General features: G+C 39.1%; 1 protein-coding gene across 3 annotated transcripts; it reads left to right on the top strand.

Annotated features, from left to right (window-relative positions):
- Positions 1-2,480: 2,480 nt before the first annotated feature.
- Positions 2,481-13,915, top strand: LOC147228111 (guanylate cyclase soluble subunit alpha-1-like). 3 transcript variants are annotated; one of them, XM_086156330.1, is made up of 8 exons: positions 2,481-2,902; positions 5,466-5,533; positions 6,463-6,551; positions 6,647-7,362; positions 9,678-10,163; positions 11,613-11,756; positions 13,109-13,263; positions 13,532-13,915. In XM_086156330.1, exons 1-8 carry the CDS (start codon positions 2,603-2,605, stop codon positions 13,668-13,670), a joined length of 2,097 nt encoding a protein of 698 aa, XP_086012456.1. In that variant the 5' UTR covers positions 2,481-2,602; the 3' UTR covers positions 13,671-13,915. The 3 variants fall into 3 exon arrangements, with proteins under 3 accessions (XP_086012456.1, XP_086012457.1, XP_086012458.1); XM_086156332.1 differs by lacking the exon at positions 2,481-2,902 and adding an exon at positions 5,615-5,699 and having other exon boundaries at positions 5,515-5,533; positions 13,532-13,806; XM_086156331.1 differs by lacking the exon at positions 2,481-2,902 and having other exon boundaries at positions 5,485-5,699; positions 13,532-13,806.
- The last annotated feature ends 1,473 nt before the right edge of the window (positions 13,916-15,388 follow it).

Here is a 15,388-nt window from a genome sequence, read left to right as displayed (position 1 = left end):
ATGCTGTGCAGTTATTGATAGGAAGCGGATCGATGAAATGCGGTCATTGATTTCTTGTGGCCTTTACACCGCCTCCTCACGATGGATGTCAGGCAAACTGAATTTTCATACATTGCGATATATTTTATGTATTTGCTGTCACAAAACTATATATGCATCCACATCTCTTGCATCTGTTTGTCGATTTAGAGCAATTGAACATCTGCACGTAACAGAATTTGCTTATCAGATGACCTTTTAATCTCAAACGACCATATCAACTATTCGTAATCATGACAAAGTCACATAAAATACAAAGACGGCAGAGCTAAAAATGAGGTCAGTTTGAGCTCTTGTTTCCAAAGAAAGCATTTCAGAGCTGCTTTGTATCCCATGAAAAAGGAGGGCGAGATGGAGTTTTTCATTTCTGCCTCGCCATTCGTCTGCGATCCCCCGAATTAAGTGTTTAGTCAGGGAAGAAAAATAATTAGAAAAAAAAAAAAAAAACCTCACCGTACACCATGTTCACTGTTCATTGCTTGACATGGGGATTAAAACCTAGCATCATCCAATATATTAACTTGGAAAATAGCTTCTTGTAATTACAGTGGTTTTATTACATCAAATGAGCTCAAAAGCTGGAAAGAACACAAATACTGCGAAATTCCGTCAGAGAAAATGCACTCTTCTTATCTATTAAACGTCTTTTTGCTCCTGGATGTTCGATTCTGTCTGAAAACAGGGTCCGACAGTCCAAGGTCTAATATATATACGATATCTCACGCTGTATGTCTTTCTTGGAGTTCCTGATGTTTTTTTCAATTTTTTAAATTTTTTTTATTGCAAGTCGATAACGGTAAAAAAAGATATGGGTGAATAGGAATGTCAGAAAACATTACGATCATGCAAAATAACGAGTAGGATTAACAAAGTGTTTCAGAAGGCGTTGCCGAAAGCATACTTTCTCGATTTTACGCTTTTCCCTGCAAACGACATTTTTTTTTTCCAATTTTCCCAGTTTTTGCCGCAGCGTTGACCAAAAGTAGAGCCGTGACGTCCGGCAATCCAAAGCGAACCGCTCTGAGATTGATTCGTCTTTTCCCTGAGAATCCATGTCGTAGATAATCACGACAAATAAGTCGGTAGCATCGCCGCAGCTGGCGTTGCCTCCTCCGGGTTCCGGTTAGAAGCGGCAGGAACATCTGTTTCTCCCCACAGCGGATGCACGATGGGTTTTCCTGCAAGATCTGCTTGGAGACATCGTTGCATTTTGTTCGACACCAAAAAGAATTCTTTCATTTTTCTTATTCTTTTTAAAGATTTCTCACCCATCTTGGACGATCGGACGTTATTTCCGAGGCTATTTAAGTGACCATTAAAAAAAAAGCAATGTCTCGACTAGTTTGTATGGGGTTTCTTTACAATTTTGTAGGATTTTATAGGATTTAATGGATTTAGTTTAGTGTTTTTTTTGCTGCATTTTCATCGAGAGGGTTTTTTTTGGTGGTATTTTCAACACCCGCCGGGAGAGTTTGTAATATCTCGATTACGTTTTTTTGCAAATCGGGTCACTATGATTAAAAAAAAGAGATGCTGTCAAAGAAACAAATGAGGGTGGAAAAGAATGTCAAGTGCGCGAGTTCGACCAGAGGCCTCGTGTCTTTTTTCAACGCAAAACCGTCCCCTCTTAAGGGGCGAGTTTAAGAAAATCTTTCTACCCAATAAACAAACCCTCAGTTGTTCTTTGAGAGCAACATCGGCCAATAAAAACAGTTTTCCGGTCCGGAGATATCTCCGAAAGAGGTGCGACGCCTCCCACGTGACAACACGATTTATTATTTAAAGCTCTGAAATGGGTTTACTATGTTAAACAATTATATATTTTTCTTCTTCTGCAACGCCGCAGCCCCATTTTTATAAATGACATCCAATCATCGGCGTGTCCTCATCCTGACGGATCGCTTCCTGTGACACTTGGTAACTTCTCAAGTTCTTGCAACGCAACACACACACACACACACACACACACACACACACATATGCGATGACCTAAAACCAAACGGCTGCAGCAGGAATAAAACATGCAGGTTCATGGCAGTGTTTCCAAGCAGCAGGGGTTGTATGTGTAGTGAAGAAAAAAAAATACAAAAAAATAAAAAAGGACCAGTTTATTCAGTCTAAACCCTGCACTAAAACAAAAAAAAAATAAATAAAAATAAACCAGTCCATTGCATGCGTGGAGTCGACTGGAAATAATTTCTCATCTCTGATAGGTCGTCGAGCTACACCAGCCCTACTTGTGCATGGATTGGTGCTTTTTCTCTCTCTCCCCCACCTTAGTTTCTCATTGGCTTTTGGTTTGATGATAGTTCCCAGCCATCGTTTGCCCATGCAGGTTGGGTGAATATTGCATGCAGTCTCGTTTTTGGTGCTGAAGCGTTGGAATCGACGACGAGGAGGAGGAGGAGGAGGAGGAGGAGGAGGAGGAAGAGGAGGAGGAAGGTAAATATAGTGGATGAGCAGCTCCAGATGATGGAATTTCTCTCTGAGAGCACGGCTGCACGACTGTCTCCCTCTGAAATTAGATAAAAAAAAAAAAAAAAAAATTGAGAGTATTATCAAGATGTTCTGCGCAAAGCTCAAAGAACTTAAGATATCTGGAGAGTGTCCGTTCTCCGGTAGGAGAAGCGAGCAAGGGGACTTTTTGGAGCGCACCGCGGCTGCAGCTGCAGCGGTGGAGAAGAAGGAGAAGGAGGAGGAGGAGGAGGAGGAGGACGAGGAGGACGCCGGGGATTTTTCACCCGTTTTTAAGGACGTGCATCGAAAGAGAGACGGAGGGGAACCGCCTCGGTTCAAGGCGAGCAGAGCCAAAGTTAATCTGCACACACTCGGGGAAAGCATCCGCAAACTGGCGTGCCCTAAGGTGAGAGAAAGAGTGAGAGGGAACATGCGTTTTTTTTTTATTTTATTTTATTTTATTTTTTTTAAATGTTTTTTTTTGGCGTCTGTCGCTCTCTGCATTCATGTGCAGATATGTAAAAAAAAAAAAAAAAAAAAAAAAGATCCCCCCTTGCCTCCCTTTTCCACTCAAAATTGCTCCCCTTTTTTTTCAAATTTAATTTAATTTATTTTTTAATGTTTTTATTTTGGCGTCTGTCACTCTCTGCATTCATGTGGAGATATGTAAAAAAAAAAAAAAAAAAAGACCCCCCCCTTGCCTCCCTTTTCCACTCAAAATTGCTCCCCCTTTTTTTTTTTATTTAATTTAATTTATTTTTTAATGTTTTATTTTGGCATCTGTCACTCTCTGCATTCATGTGCAGATATGTAAAAAAAAAAAAAAAAAAAAAAAAAAGACCCCCCTTGCCTCCCTTTTCCACTCAAAATTGCTCCCCCTTTTTTTTTTTATCTAATTTTATTTATTTTTTAATGTTTTTATTTTGGCATCTGTCACTCTCTGCATTCATGTGCAGATATGTAAAAAAAAAAAAAAAAAAAGACCCCCCCTTGCCTCCCTTTTCCACTCAAAATTGCTCCCCTTTTTTTTTAAATTTAATTTAATTTATTTTTTAATGTTTTTATTTTGGCATTTGTCGCTCTCCGCATTCATGTGCAGATATGTAAAAAAAAAAAAAAAAAAAAGACCCCCTTGCCTCCCTTTTCCACTCAAAATTGCTTCCCCTTTTTTTTTTAATTTAATTTATTTTTTAATGTTTTTATTTTGGCATTTGTCACTCTCTGCATTCATGTGCAGATATGTAAAAAAAAAAAAAAAAAAAGACCCCCCTTGCCTCCCTTTTCCACTCAAAATTGCTCCCCCTTTTTTTTTTTATTTAATTTTATTTATTTTTTAATGTTTTTATTTTGGCATCTGTCACTCTCTGCATTCATGTGCAGATATGTAAAAAAAAAAAAAAAAAAAGACCCCCCTTGCCTCCCTTTTCCACTCAAAATTGCTCCCCTTTTTTTTTAAATTTAATTTAATTTATTTTTTAATGTTTTTATTTTGGCGTCTGTCACTCTCTGCATTCATGTGCAGATATGTAAAAAAAAAAAAAAAAAAAAAAAAAAGACCCCCCTTGCCTCCCTTTTCCACTCAAAATTGCTCCCCCTTTTTTTTTTAATTTAATTTAATTTATTTTTTAATGTTTTTATTTTGGCATCTGTCACTCTCCGCATTCATGTGGAGATATGTAAAAAAAAAAAAAAAAAAAGACCCCCCTTGCCTCCCTTTTCCACTCAAAATTGCTTCCCCTTTTTTTTTTAATTTAATTTATTTTTTAATGTTTTTATTTTGGCATTTGTCACTCTCTGCATTCATGTGCAGATATGTAAAAAAAAAAAAAAAAAAAGACCCCCCTTGCCTCCCTTTTCCACTCAAAATTGCTCCCCCTTTTTTTTTTTATTTAATTTTATTTATTTTTTAATGTTTTTATTTTGGCATCTGTCACTCTCTGCATTCATGTGCAGATATGTAAAAAAAAAAAAAAAAAAGACCCCCCTTGCCTCCCTTTTCCACTCAAAATTGCTCCCCTTTTTTTTTAAATTTAATTTAATTTATTTTTTAATGTTTTTATTTTGGCGTCTGTCACTCTCTGCATTCATGTGCAGATATGTAAAAAAAAAAAAAAAAAAAAAAAAAGACCCCCCTTGCCTCCCTTTTCCACTCAAAATTGCTCCCCCTTTTTTTTTTAATTTAATTTAATTTATTTTTTAATGTTTTTATTTTGGCATCTGTCACTCTCTGCATTCATGTGGAGATATGTAAAAAAAAAAAAAAAAAAGACCCCCCTTGCCTCCCTTTTCCACTCAAAATTGCTCCCCCTTTTTTTTAAATTTAATTTAATTTATTTTTTAATGTTTTTATTTTGGCGTCTGTCACTCTCCGCATTCATGTGGAGATATGTAAAAAAAAAAAAAAAAAAAAGACCCCCCTTGCCTCCCTTTTCCACTCAAAATTGCTCCCCTTTTTTTTTAAATTTAATTTAATTTATTTTTTAATGTTTTTATTTTGGCATTTGTCGCTCTCCGCATTCATGTGCAGATATTTAAAAAAAAAAAGACCCCCCTTGCCTCCCTTTTCCACTCAAAATTGCTTCCCCTTTTTTTTCTAATTTAATTTATTTTTTAATGTTTTTATTTTGGCGTCTGTCACTCTCTGCATTCATGTGCAGATATGTAAAAAAAAAAAAAAGACCCCCCTTGCCTCCCTTTTCCACTCAAAATTGCTCCCCCTTTTTTTTTAAAATTTAATTTAATTTATTTTTTAATGTTTTTATTTTGGCATCTGTCACTCTCTGCATTCATGTGCAGATATGTAAAAAAAAAAAAAAAAAATGAAGTGAAAAAAATTTCTCCCCCTTTTTTTTTTTTTTTTAATTTAATTTTATTCCTATTCTGTTTTCCCCTCACATTTATGGACGTCCCTGTAATTCAAGATGCTTTCAATTCCAGTCAGACTCACCGGACACTTTTTTATCGCTCAGTTCCACAGGCTGCACGCTGCCTTCCAGAGGATGATCAGGCTGTCGGTCCAAGCCAGGGATTCGGCGAGGTACCCTCCTGACCTCCCACCCGTTCCGTCTACCTTTGCTTTATTTATTTATGTATTTATTTTGTCACTACGCCGCCTTAGCAACGACGACACCTAGAGCGGCAGCGTAGCTCTGAATTTTATTCACATGGCCTTCACGTCTCCTACCCTCCCAGACAGAGATGAGGTACTCGTCTAAAAAAACCCGCGCAACCGCAAGTAGACAAAGAATAATCGAGCATTTGTTTCTCTCAAGCGCCCTCGGTGTGACGAACCACCGGTAAATGATTAGTCGAATAGCCGGGTTAATCCGGGGATTGATTTAATGATCAATAAATCGTTTTTTAAAGCGTTTCGGACGGATCTGTGCGGAAAGAATAAGAAAAATAGAAAAGGATCCGCAAGTCGGGATGAATCCGTCAGCTTGTTTTACCGTTTTGTCGGATTCTATCGGGTGATAGAAGATTAAGAAAACCTCCGAAAAGTACTTTTCTCACCTGAACAACGATACGGCTGATATATGGATGTTTTTTTTTTTTTTTTGCTTCACGCCGCTAAAACATTTATCCTCCTCACGTCGGACCGATGAAAGGAAATTCTGAGTCCGTTCGACTCCGATTTTGGCGGTTTTCGTGCGGAGGAGGAAGCCCAAGATAGCGACCGGCTAGCCGGTGCGGCTAATATTGGGGTTGGCTCAATAGTCGGGGAAATGACGGTACATATGTCGCCACGACTTCAACGAAAAGCCAAACAAGAGGTGTGCCGGTGGGTGCTTAAAGAACTCTTGGACGGTACTTTTTGTATTTTGTTAAGGATTCAACTTTTATCGCCGTCGAGATGTAAAATCTTGGTTGTCGCGTCAATCCGTTCCGAGTCCGTCTAGATTTACGTTACGGGTCGAATCGTAAAATATGGACTGCTGATCCGTGGTTTATGCGTTGTATTTCTAGTTTGGTCCGATGCTGCGCGGATCATCAGCCTTGTAGCGATAAACCGGAACATCTAGTGGAGATGATGAACATCTATTCGACCGAAACAGGTACGTAGAACCCGATCGCGCGTTTAAAATGGCGAATTCGGCTCTGGAAAAAAAAAAAAAAAACCTCCGCCTGTTTGTCGTCGTGACTCCCGCAGCTGTACCCTTGGAGGCTCTGAAGATCTCCCTCGGCGAGGAGCTTTTCAACATGTGCTACGAGGAGGACGGACACATTTTGAGGGTGGTGGGGGGCGCGCTCCACAACTTCCTCAACAGCTTCAACGTCTTGTTGAAACAGAGCAGCGCGCTGAGCAAACCGGACGGGGACGATTGCGTAAACGAACCGTCGGTGCTTTGCTTCGACAAGGATCCGGGTCTGCTCACTGTCTACTTCTTCAACCCCCGCCTGACCACCGAGCTCTTTTTCCCGGGAGTTATCAAAGCGGCCGCCCGTCTGCTGTATCGCACCACGGTGGACGTGTTGACGGACCCGCCCGGCGCCAAAGACAGCATCTTGCAATCCGGTCCGCAGCCCAGTCTTCTGTACACGGTCGTGGTGAAGGACGATAAAAACCTGAGTCCCAGTCCTCTACGGGCGACCTCGACCGGGACGCTTCCTACCTCTCTGTTCTCCACCATCTTCCCTTTCCATCTGATCCTGGACCAGGATTTGGTTCTGGTACAAATCGGACACGGGCTCAGGAAGAGACTGACGAGGAAGGACGGACCTCGGCGGTCGGCTACCTTTCAAGAACACTTCTCGATCGTCTCCCCTCAGATCAAATGTACCTTTCAAGGTATCCTGACCATGCTCAACACCCAGTTCATCATCCGGATCAAGCACGGAGCGTCCGGCGCCGATCGCACCGGGAAGGTACGTCATTTAAAAACGACTCCCGTGACGGAAAAGGTCTTCCGCTCGACGGTTTTTGATATCGAATCGAGTAAAACGGAGAAAACGTGCCGAGCAGCCGAGCTTATTACCGCCTTTACTTGTGGTGCCCGAGGTAGAGATCAACGTTGGACCCCCCCAGTGGCGATCAGAAGCAAATGTCACATCGTTTTATCCGTCAGCGGCGCAGCCGTGCTCGTGCTATTTATGTAACGAGTCGCCATGACGAGCAAAGAAGAGTCTCGGAGAGTAAACACGTCAGCGGTATAATGACTAACGACGTTTACGACTAGCTTTACGGTCGGAGGTGTATACGCCGCTCAAAAAAAAAATAAAGGGAACACTTAAAAAACACATCCTGGATCTAAATGAATGAAATATTCTTATGAAATACTTTGCTCTTTTACACAGTTGAATGTGCTGACAACAAAATCACACAAAAATGATCCATGGAAATCAATTGTATCAACCCATGGAGGTCTGGATTAGGAATCACACTCCAAATTAAAGTGTAAAAACAAACTCCAGGCGGATCCAACTTTGATGTAACGTCCTTAAAACAAGTCAAAATGAATCTGTGTTGCTTCCTGAGTGGACACTATGATTTCACACAAGTGGGATTGACTTGGAGTTACACTGTGTTGTTCAAGTGTTCCCTTTATTTTTTTGAGCAGTATATTTTAAGCGACGACGATGTAAATAAATCCCTTTCACGCGAGCCGATCTACGAAATAAGCGAATACACGTTTTTATAGATCTGTTAGCTTGTGTACAAATTAAAAAAACGCCGGGTATGAATTTGGAAATCGTAAAAGCTCGGCACGATTTATTTTGTTATGACTTTGCAAATGTTTTCCTTAAACATTTATTGCGGTGATATAATGTGCATTTGATCGGAACGCTGTTGATTTTGAGACTATTTGACCGTTTAGAGTAAAACGTAGAACCTGTTTTGACCCGAATGAAAAGGGTATCGCCGTTAGAACATATCGCCATAAAAACCTATGCGCTTTCTTGACATTTTTTCCATATTTGTCGAGGTATTTTAGTCTGCGCCGAAAATAGTTTCGCCCCTGAGTAAGGCAAATTAACATGTACCCATGGGATTTTTCCTATATTGCTATAATTGCAAATTTTCCTTTTTTTAAAAGTCATTTTCTCTTGCCAGTATTATGTATATTGATATCTCAGTCTGACTCTCACAAGAATAAGAATAAGAATAAGAATAAGAATAAGAATAAGAATAAGAATAAGAATAAGAATAAGAATAAGAATAAGAATAAGAACAACTTTATTTATCGCGAAGGAAATTGTTGTGCCAGAGTTTTAAGTGTCTGACTCTCATAAGAATAAGAATAAGAATAAGAATAAGAATAAGAATAAGAATAAGAATAAGAATAAGAATAAGAATAAGAATAAGAACAACTTTATTTATCGCGAAGGAAATTGTTGTGCCAGAGTTTTAAGTGTCTGACTCTCATAAGAATAAGAATAAGAATAAGAATAAGAATAAGAATAAGAATAAGAATAAGAATAAGAATAAGAATAAGAATAAGAATAAGAATAAGAATAAGAATAAGAATAAGAATAAGAACAACTTTATTTATCGCGAAGGAAATTGTTGTGCCAGAGTTTTAAGTGTCTGACTCTCATAAGAATAAGAATAAGAATAAGAATAAGAATAAGAATAAGAATAAGAATAAGAATAAGAATAAGAATAAGAATAAGAATAAGAATAAGAATAACTTTATTTATCGCGAAGGAAATTGTTGTGCCAGAGTTTTAAGTGTCTGACTCTCATAAGAATAAGAATAAGAATAAGAATAAGAATAAGAATAAGAATAAGAATAAGAATAAGAATAAGAATAAGAATAAGAATAAGAATAAGAATAAGAATAAGAATAAGAATAAGAACAACTTTATTTATCGCGAAGGAAATTGTTGTGCCAGAGTTTTAAGTGAAACATAACAATAATAAATAATAGTAGGAGATTTTATAAACAGTAAAAAAAACAAAACAAAAAAAAAAAAAACAAAGGGGGGGGAATAAGAAATACAAAAAACACTATAAAGTGTCAAAGTCAAGGCTATAAAGTGTTTTAAGGTCTTAAGTGCAAAGATCTGCATGTTCTGACTGAATGTGTATTTCTTTTCTCATATTATTAAAAAAAAAAAAACAACCGCAACGATCGTCTCGTACGGCGATCGATACATTTCGGTCAGTTAGCGATGAGGATTTTAGGTGAAATTTGATCCCGTTTCCATGGGAATTGACCCTCCGCCGCTTTGTTTCTCAGCTCATGGACCTCAAGGGCCAAATGATCTACGTTTCCGAGTCCAACGTCATCTTGTTCCTGGGCTCCCCGCGCGTCGACAAGCTGGAGGAGCTGACGGGCCGCGGCCTGTATTTGTCAGACATCCCTATTCACAACGCTCTTCGCGACGTCGTCCTGGTCGGCGAACAGGCCAAAGCGCAGGACGGTTTGAAGAAGCGGTTGGGAAAAGCCAAAGCGGCCCTGGAGCACGCTCACCAAGCGCTGGAGGAGGAGAAGAAGAAGACGGTGGACCTCCTGTTTTCCATTTTCCCCGGAACCGTGGCTCAGCAGCTGTGGCAGGGCCAAACGGTTCAGGCCAAGAAGTTCGACCGAGTCACGATGCTCTTTTCGGACCTGGTCGGCTTCACGGCGGTCTGCTCGCTTTGCACCCCGATGCAAGTGATCACCATGCTCAATGAGCTCTACACCAGGTTTGACCATCAGTGCGGAGAGCTGGATGTTTACAAGGTGGGTTCGGAAATTTCGTATCGACGGGATTATAGTGGAATTTTTCCGCGAATCACGACCGATCCGATATGTCTCTCAAGCCTGTGTAGGCAGGATGTGGTTGCCACAATATCTTATTTAAATGATATTTGACATGCATCGGGTCTTGAATAAATACAGCACCTACACGCTGTAAGAAAATTACATTTTCGCCACTTTGGGATTTCAATTCATTTTGTATTTGTTGCGCCTCAGTGCATTGCTTTTTCTCTGCAGATTTAAAAGCTATATTTTTTTAAACTTGAACTATTGAACTGTGCAATTTTCAGAAACTGTGCAATATTTCATCTCATCTCATAACAGCTACACGACAATTTTCCCTTTTATCATACTATTGTGCACTCCTTACCTCACTTGTTACTAAGACACTTATAGTTTTATCACTGTTTACTAAGACACTTTATAGTTTCACTGAGACACTTTATAGTTTATAGTTTATTTTTTTTTCTAATTCTGCCTTTTCTTTTATTATTTATTACTGTTATATTTTCTGTAACTCTGGCACAGCAATTTCCTTCGGGATTAATAAAGTTGCTCTTATTCTTATCTTATTCTTATTCTTGAACCCGTAGCAGTGTGTATCAGTCAGCCCCCGGGTTCTTTATAAATCATGAAAAATTAAATGGATGATAAATAGAAGATGCTCACTTCAACTTCATCATGTAAACACAGCATTTTGATTTTAGACACTCAGCATTTTTCTGCGTCTTGAGTATAATCGCCAACCCTTCTCGGGTAATGAACATTTTGAGAGGAAATTATTGAAACATTTACAGTAGCTAACAGAAATAAAAAATGACACTCTTCTTTTTGTCAACATATGAACCGTCAAGTACCTCGGCGAGTTGTGTAAGATTAACGCGGAGGTGGCGAGGAGGGGGTTCTCGACGAATAACTTTGTACTGTAGATCATGCGGCTACCATAATGTCTGCCAGAGGTCCCTAATCTGCGGGGAAGTTGGATAATATAATCAAAGTGTCACCGAAGTATTACAAAGAGAGAGCGGCGTGTTTGACAAATATCTCGTAAAACGCGAGGAAGTTCCAACGGGACCCTGTTTCCACTCCACATGTAAAGGCCCCTAAAAATAGTCTCCGCCAAAAAGCCGCCGAGGGCTCTCGACTCCAGATTTACGTCTTGGACTTAGAAAAGTACGACCAAACTTTCGAAAATGGCAAGGGATGACGCTGTCGTGCAATTTTTTTTTTTTTTTTGCACGTTTGTCCTCCACTGTCAGATGGATGTAAGCCCGTATTTATCATTTTGTTGAATATTCATATTTCATCATTTAGGTCAAACGACGATCTTCGGTCAGATTATTTGGTAACGCCTTGGGTTTAGAAGGGAGGAGGTACAAAAAGTCACTGGAAGCCTTTTTTATTGATATTTTTTGTGACTCTCCGCTACAGGTGGAGACCATTGGGGACGCTTATTGCGTAGCCGGCGGATTACATAAGGAAAGCGAGACTCACGCCGTCCAAATTGCATTAATGGCCTTAAAGATGATGGAGCTTTCGGACGAAGTGACGACGCCAACTGGAGAACCGATACAGGTCAATCGCTATTTACTGCCGTTAACTCGATGATGAAGTTAAAAAAAGTTCGAAATAAACGATATTAATAGGTCTCGTGTATAGGGATTAGTCATTCGCAGGGAAGTATCTCCTATTCTGAAATGAATTACTCAAACTACTTACATTAAAAGAGTTGCGACCATGTAAGGTAAGTGAATTGCTTCGTTTCTGCTCTTGCAATTTTTTCCTTATCGGTCGAATCGACCTCTATTTCAATTCAAAGCGTTTATTGTCATACGCGCAGCAAGCAAACACGATACGACAATGCATTAGTAACATAGAAGAGGTAGTTTAGTAAGCGAAGAAGCGAAATAATGAATGAAAGTGAATGAAAGATGTTGACATTGAGGCTCAGAGCTTCAATGGTGAGAACGATTCATGTAGATCTACTCAACTAAGAACCAAATGGAAAGAAATGTATAACTTTTAACGTTTAACAACGCACCGTGTTGTTTATTAGACTGGAAAAATGTGTGAAATTGCTCATTGCTGGTTTATTATTGACAACTCATCGATGTTTGCATCATTGGTTTATGGCTCTTTGAGCCGTAATACAAATATAATTTATATGTATGTATACAAATGCCAAATTCAATGGCATCCAAATTTGGACAAAATATCAAAATGAATAAGTGTATAAATCAGGGGTCCCCAAACTTTTTCCTGCAAGGGCCAAATAACTTTTCCCTTCTCTGACGGGAGGCCAGTTTGTGACAAAAAGTGTGACGATCGCATAGGTGTCTAAACGTAAACATTTATCATTTTCCAGAAAGCCACCACAAATGAACCCTTTCTGGGATCTTGACAGGAAAAAAAAAAAATCAGAAAATAAAAAATAACATTATTAATGATATAAACAATAACCAAATAACCCATTTCAAGTATTTCACAGAAAAAAAACAAAACAAGGAACATTAACATTCACTGTGAAATCCAGAAAGCAAGCAGGCTATGAAACCAAACTGATACCAACACAACACATTTCAACGGATTTTATCCCAGTAGATTTCATTATGATTATATTTGTATTATTATTGGCATTATGATTATAAAATCATAAGGCATCTCTGGTATTGTTCAGGGGCCGGGCAAAATGCGGAGGCGGGCCGTATCCGGCCCCCGGGCCGTAGTTTGGGGACCAATGGTATAAATAAATCCGATGAGCGGTCTGAATTAACTTTTGCACATTAGTACATTTGCACCGGTTTGTGCTATTGACCTGAAAAAATAAGACTAGCAACTCGCATTTACGTGAAATAGCAAAAAATACAGATTTGCATTTTTTTTTTTTTTTTTTTAACCACTATATTCCTCTTTTTTTTTTCTTCCAGATGCGTATCGGCCTGCATACCGGTTCGGTGTTGGCAGGCGTTGTCGGCGTGAAGATGCCACGATACTGCCTGTTTGGGAATAACGTCACGTTGGCCAATAGGTTTGAGTCCTGCAGCCAACCGAGAAAAATCAACATTAGTCCCACAACTCACAGGTGATATAATGCTGCTAATTTTCGAAGCAGCGCCGCGCTAACCTCTTGCAGACGGAAAAAAAACGAAGGATAAGGACATGTTGTTCATTTACAATATGCAGTACTCTCACCCCGCTGATCTGAACCGAGTCATTTTCCGAGGTTCAGAGAGACGAGTGTTCTGGACAGGAAACTTCTGTTTTAGAGCGGCGCTGTGTTTCCTCTCGTGTCAAATAATTTGCCACATTGTTGTTAAATTAATGTTTTATTTGTGCGCTCCCTGTCCCAGATTGCTGAAGGATCGGCCGGAGTTTGTGTTCGTTCCCAGGAGCCGACAAGAGCTTCCGGCCAACTTCCCAGAAGACGTCCCTGGTGTTTGTTACTTTTTGGAGGCATCATTCAAAACTTCCCAACTAAATCCAAAATGAAGTCAAGCTGCTGCCGAGCCCTTAAATGTTACATATGAAGAAGCTTAGCGATTTAAAAAAAAAAACAAAAAAAAAACCTTCTTTACTTGAGGTTGTTTTAACTGATGTCTGTGGGTGTCTGTCTATCTTGCGATTTATGCGAATCAAAACAAGCTAACAAGCCATCTTCCACAATCCGAACGGGAATGCTCATTGCTGCTAAGACAATTTTTTTGTTAGCAAAAAAAAAAAAAAGAATAAAAAAAGCAGTGGTTACAAGAAGGAAACGGTTAAATCGCAGTAATAGTACGTTGTTACACTTTTAGTGATACACTGTGTAATCCATTATTCCAGCATCCTCAGTAGGGATGGCCTGTTAGCATTTTATACCGTAGCTTAACTCTAAATACACAGTAAAAAAATCTCGGGGAGTTGCGGCAGCGACGCCGCGTCGATGATTTGGGCTCAAAATATTGCATACGAATGCAACGGTAGCATTTTAACAGAAACGGGGGTTATTTTGTCAACCCCTAAAGTCCCTTTTTCCACGCATGTAGCCAATCGTTACTCGAAAATTCCCCCTTCCAACCGACGGAAGGCAATAAGGAACAAATACAATAACCTGGAAGGGGAAGAACTCCATAGTTACGAAAAAGTCACTTCATTTCCAGACCTCTGATGCTGTCATCGGCTCTTTGGGGTAAAGGGCGGAGGTCACAGATGTTCCCTGTGTGCTTGACCCCTGCAGAAAGTTTTGTCATCAGATGAACCAGCATTAGCTTGTTTGGATTTGTGTAAATTGTATTTTTAACTACAGAGATGTCACTTTGTCAACATGATGATTCGTGTACATGTGCAATTGTCCATTTGTACTGCTGTAGTCGGGAAAAATAATCAGTTCTTCCGTTTACCTCACAGAATGAGACATCCCTGTAAAGTGAAAAATAACAGCGACATACTTTGTAGCCCTTGTATTGATATGTTCATACATCACCGCTGAAGGATTATGAAGTATCCATTTATTTTGAATATTTAAGAGGCAATGGATACAAAAAAAAAAAAAAAACAGACACTAGCAGTTTGCATTTTATTACATCACCATGCGTCATGGAGACGTGATACAGAATTTCATTCAGGCATTTGATGTTCCAATGTGACGCTATTTCCATTTTATTTTTGTAAATATTGGGGCGGTCCATTTTATATGCTTCCATAATTGGGTGGACACCTGTAAAAAAAACCTTGACTTTCTAATTTGGGAAAATCTAGATGTCAAAACTAAATTGCAATTGTGCATTTCTGCCGCAAATTTGACATTTTATGAAGGGTGAAATAAGCAACGAAGAGCGGAGACGGATCTTCAGCCTACCAGTCACTCTTTTCCCCCCCAAAAAATGGAGCACAAATGTTGGTGCCTTATGAGAACAATACTGGCTGGATGCTGGTTGTCAAAGTATCCATTTATGTAAATTTTGTAATCACCTGTTTTTAATTTTGATTCTCATTCATTAATAGTAAGTATTTGTCGAGAATTTCTTCCAGACACTAGAAAAAAAAAAAAAAAAAAAAGACTAAAAATGCTTTCTGGGTTTTGTGATTCCAGCTCAGTATGTATTTGCAATTATATATAACTTGGGCATCTTTAGACATGATGCATTCCATAATCATGTTCTCCTTACATAGGTAATGCATTTTTACTTTTTTTTTTCACTGTGCACATATTTATACTATATTTATTA

The sequence above is a fragment of the Fistularia commersonii genome, chromosome 12 (genome assembly GCF_037954325.1).
Source record: "Fistularia commersonii isolate RoL2024-O1a breed Wild chromosome 12, RoL_Fcom_v1.0, whole genome shotgun sequence".
Taxonomy (NCBI): Eukaryota; Metazoa; Chordata; class Actinopteri; order Syngnathiformes; family Fistulariidae; genus Fistularia; species Fistularia commersonii.
This window is presented reverse-complemented; position numbering and strand designations above follow the sequence as displayed.